The sequence below is a fragment of the Nesoenas mayeri genome (genome assembly GCF_963082525.1).
Source record: "Nesoenas mayeri genome assembly, chromosome: 26".
Classification (NCBI taxonomy): Eukaryota; Metazoa; Chordata; class Aves; order Columbiformes; family Columbidae; genus Nesoenas; species Nesoenas mayeri.
The window spans coordinates 4,908,171-4,917,290 of record NC_137552.1 but is presented as its reverse complement, the minus strand read 5'-3'; the positions used below and the strand labels follow the sequence as shown (position 1 = coordinate 4,917,290).

General features: G+C 63.4%; 2 protein-coding genes across 2 annotated transcripts in view; one reads left to right on the top strand and one right to left on the bottom strand.

Moving 5' to 3' along the window:
• Positions 1-999: 999 nt before the first annotated feature.
• Positions 1,000-8,192, top strand: HAP1 (huntingtin associated protein 1; the record flags this gene model as incomplete). Its single annotated transcript, XM_080360024.1, has 15 exons — positions 1,000-1,099; positions 3,001-3,077; positions 3,211-3,327; positions 3,819-3,919; positions 4,068-4,176; positions 4,312-4,390; positions 4,495-4,625; positions 4,710-4,784; positions 4,867-5,004; positions 5,082-5,149; positions 5,241-5,408; positions 5,907-6,220; positions 6,318-6,536; positions 6,924-7,026; positions 7,793-8,192. The coding sequence occupies 15 exons, from the start codon at positions 1,000-1,002 to the stop codon at positions 8,190-8,192; spliced, it is 2,199 nt and encodes a 732-aa protein (XP_080216150.1).
• Positions 8,193-8,897: 705 nt separating this feature from the next.
• LOC308049879 (gastrin/cholecystokinin-like peptide) overlaps positions 8,898-9,120 on the bottom strand; it is a gene marked incomplete at both ends in the record, with an annotated part of 411 nt that continues 188 nt past the window's right edge. The window contains 2 exons of the mRNA XM_080359749.1: positions 8,898-9,010; positions 9,116-9,120. The exon at positions 9,116-9,120 is cut by the window's right edge and continues 188 nt beyond it. Of these exons, the coding sequence (XP_080215875.1) occupies positions 8,898-9,010; positions 9,116-9,120 (118 nt within the window). The remainder of the gene's footprint in view (positions 9,011-9,115) is intronic.

The window sequence follows — 9,120 nt, the reverse complement described above, 5'->3', positions numbered from 1 at the left end:
GCATCATTTATTCAGTTCTCCTGCTTCGGCGCTGCCTCTGCACAAGTGTGGTTATGAGGGATGCCAGCCAGGGAGTGTGGGGCAGCATGGACAGGGCATGGGGGGCCAGATTTGTGCCAGCCCATGCTCAGAGCATGGGGGTGCTGAGTGGGGCAGGTTGGAGCGGGTTGGGAAAGCCCTTTCCCAGCTCACAGACCTGGCATGTCCCAGCATTGAGCTGTACACTCGAACGTGCGGGATTTGCGGTGAGCTGTGTTGGTGACAATGAGGGGACTTGGGGTGAAGAGTGAGGCTGGTCAGGAAGAGGACAGGGAGCTTTGGCAAAGGCTGTCCTGTGGTGTGACATGATGTGACCATCACGGGGACCCCAGCCCTGCACACTAGCTGGGTTTAGCGTGAAGGACCTGAACCTCTCCTTGTTCCTCCGAAGGAACAGAAACTGTTTGTGCAGCCGGGGTCAGCCCTACAAAGCTGCTGCTCAGGCATCAGTGACCCCCAAGTGTCCCCTCTAAGCAGCTGGCGTTCAGCACCATCCATGGGGACCCTTGTGTCCATGGGCTGGGAGGCTGAGCAGGACTGTCCTGATGAGTCCCCAGGGCGCCCCAACAGGGAGTCAGGTCCTGGGGTACGTAATGGGGTGCGTGTCCGTAGGGTGTCCTAAGGGAGCCTGGTCCTGGGGTGCTTGGTCCTGGGGTGCGTGATGGGGACTGTGTCTGTGAGGTGCCCTAAGGGAGCCTGGTCCTGGGGTGCTTGTTGTCCCCATGTCCCCAAGGTCCCCGGGGCATTGTGCAGCCACAGCGAGCCGATCCCCGCCGCGGCGGAGCGGGGTGAGCGGGTAGCCCCCGGTCCCCCCCCGGTCCCCCCCCGGCCCCTCCGCCCCCGCCCCGCTCCCGCCCGGCACCGCCCCCGGCCCAGGCAGGTGCGCTCGGCCGGAGCGACCCTATAAATAGGGGCGGGAGCGGCCAGCTGGGCTGGTCGCGGTGGGCTCGGCTCCGCACCATGGAGATCTGGAGCAGCCCCGCCGCCTACGACGAGCTGAACGGGAACGCGGAGCCGGGGGGTGGCGGCGCCGACCCCATCGCCCGGGAGCTGGAGGAAGGTGAGGGCGGCCCGGTTCGGTCCGGTGATGCCCGGGGCGGCCCCGGGAGCGCGGCTGCGGCGGGGCCAGGGAGCGCGGAGCGGAGCTGCGGATGGTCCGGAGCGGGTCGGGGGGACGGGGGATCGCGGTCTCTACCCGGGTGGGTGCTGTCGCCCTTCCCGTTCGTGTGTTCCCCCCTCCCTGCTGCGGGGTGCGCGGGGCTCCATCCCGGGGGAGCTGCTGCCTGGTCCCATGGGGGACCCCTGGGTCACCCTGAGCCCAGGGAGGGTTGTCACCACTCCCGTGGGATGGGGCGAGGGGTGCCCGCTGGGTCTGCGTGTGCCCATGGGGATGGGGTCTGCCCTTCCATGGGATGCAGATCCCTGAATTGCACTGGTCCCTTCGTTATGCTGGATCAGGCCCGCGGATGGGGCGGGTGTTTACATGTTTGCCAGCACTGCAGCCCCCAAGTGCCTCCCAGGGCCTGCTGCTTGCTCCAACCGTAACGATGCTCATGCTCTAATTATTTCCAATTAACGGCTCAGGGGCCTGATGAGGTACAGTTGGGGACCCCTGCAGGGAGCAAGCTCTGTTGGGGCGTGGGGAGGGGGGTGAGGTTGGGGCTGCGCTTGGCCCCTCTCCCTGCGGACGTGCCTGCTGGCGTGTGTGCCCACCGGAGTGCGGGGCCAGCACCCAGGGCGGTGGGGACAGGATGGGGACAGGGTTGGCAAGTGGGGGCATTGCTATGACAACGGGCACATCATTACACAACCCCAGCTGGGGCAGCGTAATGGGATTTGTGTGGCTGAGCCCTCCTGTTAACCCACTTTGTCTGCCCGGCTGGGGCGCACGCCCGTGGCTGGGGATGCAGCCCAGGCACCGCTCTGCTGGGGGAAACTGAGGCGTGTGACCTTGGGGCAGTCGGATATCAGAAGGGAGCGATCAGGAGTGGCTGTGTGGTGCAGGCAGGGCCCGGGGCTTCGTGCCCACTGTCATCTCCCTCCTGTCGCGCAGCCCCAGCATTGCCATCTGGGTGCCTGCCTGGCTCTGTCTGGCAGCTTCTGCAGGCACAGTTGGCAGGATTGGTGCTGGGGGGGACAGACATCCCCGTCCTCGGGCCACCTCTCCCTGCCAGAGACCCAAATAGCGGCGAGGAGGAGGCAAAGCTTTTGCTGGGACCAAGCCTGATGCGGTAGCGCTGCGTGTTGGCATCGCAGGCAGCTGCCTGTTACTGAGGCAACCTGCCTGCAGCCGCCTTTGCCCCTGGTGCTCAGAGTGCCGATGGCTGCGTTGCTGCAGCTGGAGGGATGTTGGGGTGGATGGGGGGTGCAGCGTCCTGAAAGGATGTGCTTGGCTTTGCCTTGGTCAGCGTCTCCCCGGAGAAACTAGGGCAGGGCTGGCTCCTCGGGGGGAGATCTGGGGGAAGGGGCTGGGGACAGATTGGAGGGGACGCTGCCTGCAGGCTTTGCTCAGCATGGTGCCACCCACCGCTATATATACTGGAGCTCCAGCCTGTTTTTCGCTGGAGATGTCACCTCCGATTCTGTCTCTGCCATCTGCCTTTCCCCATCCCTCCTTCCCGTCCGTGCGTCCTGTGGTGGGGCTGGTGCTGTGTCTGGGTTGGGGTGGTGGGTGCAGTGAGGGGGGGATCTTACCTGCTGCCCCAGGGATGTGGGCAGGGTTGGGGGGTGAAGTGGGAGCACCGTGTTTGCTGTGATGCTCTCATTGCTTTGAGCATCCCTGCCTGCCTTTGCCCCACACCATGGCTGATGCTGCTAAGCAGGTAAAAGGTCCTTTTTGGTGGCCAGTGTGGAGCAGCTTTGTGCCACCTGCAGCAGCCACCTCCCCTTCCCTCTGCCGTGCAACCCTGGGGGAATAGTGCTGAGCAACGCAGGGGTTCACCCTTCACCCTTCTCCCCCAGTCCTGTGCGCTGAACGGGTGGCCAGGATCACCAAGACCTACCATGACATTGATGCAGTCACCAACCTGCTGGATGAGGTATGTTGGTGCCCTCCCTGCGCACGGGCTTGGGCTGGGGGCTGGTGGGACCCTGGGGATGCAGGGATGGGTGAGGGAAAGAGGGGACAGAGCAGGGGACGGGCCCTGGCTGACACAGACCTGCCCCTCGCAGAAGGAGCGGGACCTGGAGCTGGCAGCGCGCATTGGGCAGTCCCTGCTGAAGCAGAACCGGAGCCTGACCGAGCGCAACGAGCTCCTGGAGGAGCAGCTGGAGTTGGCCAAAGAGGAGGTAGCGGTCCCTGGGTGCAAGGTCCTGGCCTCGGTGACCTGGGGATGGATGTGGTGGCCGTTTGCTGTGGAGTCCCAGTGGCCTAATGGATGAGACCCTGGATGGGGAATGCAGTGATGACCAGGGGGCAATGGCAGCACGTTGCTGCCCCATCTAGAAGGAGTGTCCAGACCTGCTGAATATGTTGAGGCCTTGCAAGCAGGAGCTAAACTGCAACACTGAGGGAGGTGGTAAGAGGTGACAATGTCACCCCGCATCCTCCATCGAAGGGTCACTCAATAATCAGGCCTGACCCACTTTCTGAGGCAAGTGCTGCCTCACTGCCAAGGTTAAAGGCAGGAAAAGCTTATTGCCCTAGTTAGAGCCTCAAACCATTTAGGGAGCGCCAGGGTGAGACTGAGGTTGGACTCGATGATCCTGAGGGTCTTTTCCAACCAAAATGATTCTATGACTGACACATGTCAATGCACTGATGTCCCTTCCCCTCCCAGATCGCCCAGCTGCGCCATGAGGTCTCCATGCGGGACGACCTGCTCCACTTCTACACCACCACGACGGAGGAGAGCGAGCCCACCTCCACCACCTCCACGCCGTGAGTTTGAGGGTCCTTGTCCCACGGCAGCCGTGGGTCCAGCCCCACAGAGCTGGGTTGCTGCAGATGCCTGCCTGGGAGCTGGGGGGGTGGGCAGCCCCATCCTGCTCGCACTGCGGGTGCTCAGCGCCTTCCCTGCTGTCCCCAGGCTGCGCCGTCACGAGTCCTCGCTGTCCCTGCACCAGTACTTCCAGTATGACACCTTGCAGCAGAAACTCAGGTGTCTGGAGGAGGAGAACCAGAAGCTTCGCATGGAGGTGAGTGGAGCTGGCTGGTGGGACCCCCCTCCCCATCTCCCTATGCCCCCCTCGCTGCCAGGGGACCCGCGCTGGCCCTCGGGGAGGCTGGAGGTCCCACCTGTCACCTTCAGCCCCTCCAACACTCTTGCCCAGGCCACCAACATCACAACTGAGACCTCTCAGTATGAGGACCAGGAGCAGCAGCTGATGATCGACTGTGTGGAGCAGTTCTGTACGTGGGGCTGGGCTGGGGGGGCAGCTCCTCAGTGGGTCGGGGGGTCTGCAAGGGCTGGGGTGCCGTGCTCTGGCAGTGACGGAATCCCGGCTTTTCCCCAGCCGAAGCAAGCCAGCAGGTCGTTTACCTCTCGGACGAGCTGGCGCGCAAAGCGGAGGACGCGGCGCGGCAGCAGGAGGAGATCAGCCAGCTCCTGGCGCAGGTGGCCGACCTGCAGCACAAGTGCCGCGCGGTGAGCGTTGCCCCCATGCTGGGGACATGCTGGGGGGCGCAGGGGGGGGCACAGCTGCCTGACCTTGCTCGCTCCTACCCCCAGTACGGCTCGGAGGTGGAGGAGCTCCAGCAGCACCTGGCTGTGGCCAAGGAGGTGCAGCAGCAGCTCCGGACGGAGGTGAGCGCAGGGAGGGACCAGCCGTGGGTGCCCTGGTTTTGGGGGGGGTCCTGCCGTGCCTGAGCTGCGCCCCTGTCCACAGCTGCGGGACCTGCAGGAGAAGTACGCGGAGTGCGGGGGGATGCTGCAGGAAGCCCAGGAGGAGGTGAAGAGCCTGCGCAGCCGCAGCCTGCCCAACAGCACCGTCAGCCGCTACGCTGCCCCCAGCCTCCTGCCCGTGGTGAGTGGGGGGCGCGGGGAGGCCTGGGGGGGCTCTGCTCCCCCTCTCTGCTTACACCTGGTCCCCTGTGTATCCAGGACTCACTGGCAGCTGAGATCAAGGGGATAATGAGGAAAGGGACAGACAGCTCCTCCTCGGACTACAAGTGAGTGCTGGCATGGGTGGCTTGTGCTGGGCCAGGATGGGGGGCCCGTCCCTGCCTGGGGGGCCCATCCCTGCCCGCTTCCTGCCCACAGGAGCTATCGGCGTGTCTTTGAGACGGTGAAAGCGGTGAACCAGGTGGCCAAAGCCAAGTCTTGCTCTGAGTCTCCCCACAACACACCGGGCTCCAAGCAGTTGTCGGCTGCTCCTTCTGGGGGGGCCAACACCCCCCACACCGGCTGCTCTGGCTCAGAGAGCACCCAGTGAGTGCCACAGTGGGGGGATTGGGCTGGGTGGGATGGAGCTGCTGCCCCTGCGAGGACCTGGGGCATTGGCAAGAGGTTAGAATCATAGAGCAGTGTGTTGAAGAGACCTCCAAAGCGCATCCAGTGCGCCCCCTGCCATGAGCAGGGACACCTTCACCAGCTCAGGGTGCTCAGAGCCCCGTCCAGCTCTGGGATGTCTCCAGGGATGGTTCAGCCACCACCTCTCTGGCCAACCTGGGCCAGGCTCTCACCACCCTCAGGGCAACAATTCCTTCCTCATGTCCAGCCTGAATCTCCCTCCTTTAGTTTAAAACCATCACCCTTTTCCTATCGCAACAGGCCCTGCTCAAAAGTCTCTCCCTACCATGTGTTGGTTGCATGAGGGCATTAATCAATGCTGCAAGCCTCGGGCAAGGGGAGGGCAAGCGCAGCAATAAGGGGATGGTGCAATGCAGGACTGTGGCCCCAGTGCCCTGACACTGTCCCCTCTGGCAGCGGTGAGGGGACCCGAGAGGAGCCCCGGGCGGCCCCGGGGCAGCAGGACCTGGAGGCAGCGTTGCAGCGGCTGTCGGCGCGGCAGCAGAGCCACGGCTCGCAGGAGCGCTCCTTCTTCGAGGCAGAGCGGGAGCACAAGCTGTGGCAGCTGAGGGATGGGGAGAGCTCCAGTGGCTTCCTCACCCCCAACGAGAGCATTGTCTCCACCGGGACCCACTACTCGGGGGGCTCAGAACTCACCACCGGCTCTGGCTTCTCCCTTGGCTCCCTCACCTACTTACCCGACAAGCTGCAGATCGTGAAGCCCCTGGAAGGTGAGGGGTGGAGGGGAGGTCCCCATGTGCGAAGCTGGAGATGCTGGGAGGGTCCTGTAACACCAGCTGAGCCCCCCCGCTGGCTGTGTCCCCCCAGGCTCTGTGACGCTCCACCACTGGCAGCAGCTGGCACGGCCCAACCTGGGTGGGATCCTGGTGCCCCGTCCTGGGGTGCTCACCAAAGACTTCAGGCAGCTGGACATTGACCTGGAGGAGGTCTACAGCCTCAATGACCTGGAGGAGGATGATGTGGATGCCAGCTCCTTCCAGCTGCTCCCTACCTCAACACCCACCAAAGCCAAGGAGCGCCCTGGGGGTGAGCGTGGGGCGAGGGGGCCGAGGGGACGTGTCCCCCAGGATGCCCATGTCCCCCAGGACTCCCATGTCCTGCTGCCCCTTGCACGCCCCCGCGCTGTCCCCTCTTGCAGCCTGTCCCCACCACCCCTCTGTCCCCATGGTGATGCTCCGACTGCAGCTGCACGAGGGCTGTTCTGCAGCCGTCCTGGGGGGGTGAACCCCTGTGCTCGCAGCCCCCTCCTCTGAGCAAGCACTGGACGCAATGCCGCTGGCGAGATGTCCCCTGCACGCAGCTTTCTGCTGGTGGTGGCAGCTTTGGCTTTCCTGTCTCCCCAGAGCTCTGTCTTGACCCATGTTGTGCCCCCCACCTCTTCCCTGTTAACCCAGTGTCTCCTGTCCCTTCCAGTGTTCCTCTCTGTTAACAACCTCCCCCAGACCCCGTCTACCTTCACCATCACCACCTGCCACATCCTCCACCCCACCACCGCTCTCACCACGGTGACACCCAGGTAAGGTGTGTGGCCCTGCGCTGCCTGCACCGCCCCCAGTCCCCGCTGTCTCCCCGCAACCTTCTCCCCCCGCCCCGACCTGGCTCCATTCAGCTCAAGGAGAAATATTTGACACTTAATGTCCCTGGCTGTGGCTGCTCAAGCGGGCATGTACCCAAGGCTGTGCACCCCCAGGGGGACTGGGACCAGCCCCCCCGGCCTCTGTGCTGCAGCACCAAGCCTGGGCTCACCCTGGGGCAAGAGCAGCGTTTGCTCCCGGTACTGATGGGGAGTTGCTGTCCCTGTGAGCAGACATGGATTTTCTTCTCCCTGGACTTGTGCAGGAACCAGGACTTTTGTGGGCAGGGGCCAGAGCCCCCCTTCCGCTTAATTAATGAGCACTGTGGCTTAGCACTAATGAGTCCCTCCAAGGCTTGTTGATGGTTGGTGTGAGCTGAGTTCACTATGAGCTGAGTTTACTGTTAGACAAAAACCCTGCATGTTTGGAAAATACTCATGGAGCAGCAGCTGTGTCCTATCCCACCCTGGCTGCCTGGGAAAGGTGGGGGCCTTGGCTGTGCCCCCCCAGCATTGTGCCATGAGCTTTGGGGTGTTTGGCTTTTGCAAGCATGGGAGTTTCCCACAGCCCAAGGCTTGTTAGGAGGATGTGTATATAAAGAAGGAAAGGGGGTCCCTGCTCTGCCGGAGCCCCCCATGGCCCCTGAAGGGCATTCCCCCAGGTCAGTCCCCCCGCTGACCCGCACCTCTTTTCTCTCTTCCCTTCCAGTCTATATAACACCGTCGTGCCTTCTTGTGGGCCCCTTGAGGGGCTGAGCGGCCACAGCCCCTTGCTGGAACCATCTTCCTCTGTGTCACCACCTGGCCCCGGACCCCCTGACACCCCCATGGGACTCATCAGACTTTTGCTGGTGCGGGGCATCTCTGCCTCTGTGCCAGGGCCTGGGTCATGCTGGGTCCCCCCACACCCCTCCCTGTTCCCCCAGCATGCTGACATACGACCCTTCCCCTTGCTGGGGGGGCAGGACGGACCCCAGCATCACAGCAGCATCTTCAGCTTGAACCTGGTGCAGAAACTGCGGCGCCTGGGGCTGGACAAGGTGGTGGCCAGAGGCGAGATGTCCTATGCCCGGGGAGAGCGCCGGGGAGCCCGGGGTGCGCTGACGTGATGGGCCTGTGGAGCCCATGAGCGTGGGACAAGACGCATCCTCCATCCTCTTCATCACCTGCCCGTGGGCAATTGGAGATGGGACGGGATTTCAGCTGCAGGGACATGACCCCGCGGTGCTACTCGGTTACAGAGCGACGCTCCCTGGCCCCCTATTATGCTGTGTGGGGTGATGCTGTGGGGAAACAGACCCCTCACAGGAGCTGGTTGTTGGCAATAAAAACTGTTCCTGCTTCTGCTGAGCCTGGGGGAGGAGTGAGGGGCAGCTCAGCCCTTCAGGGGCTGCTGCAGCGAAGGGCGATGCTGAGCCTGGGCAGGGGTGGTCCTGAGGGGACCCTGGGCTGAATTCTAAAGGGAACAGTGGTTTTAAACTCTTTCCTGCCCATTAAATAGCAGTGGATGCCCAGCTTGGGGGATGCCTGTAGAAAGTATTTCTCAGGGTGTAGCTGTTGCTCCCCCCAGCTGTGTCCCTCACCCCAGGCTGTGCCCTGTCCCTTGTTGAATAAATGTGAAGTCACCAAGCTGCTTGTGTTATCTGCTGTCGTGTCTCTGCCCTACGTGCCCTGGCAGCGCTGGGGACAAATCCCACGCGTTTTTCCCCAGCTTTTCCCAGCAATACTTGAGCAGCAGCAGCTGTAGTGCCAAAGCTTTATTGTGCCGAGATGTGCACCGAGCGTGCCGGTGCTCGGCGCGGCCAGCACGGCGGCTACGCGGCTTCGCCTGAGTCCTCAGCGCTGCGGCGGCCGAAGTCCATCCAGTCGGGGTAGAAGTGATCGTGCAAAGCCTCTGTCTCCTTGTCCCCGTGCACGTGCCCCAGCTCTGCCAGGGAAAGGACAGCAGGTCAGAGCTGCCCTGAGTCATGGGGGGGCCAGGATGCGCCTTATGGGGCCCCCCAAAGACTCCCCGCCCTGTGCTGGCCGGTACCTGTG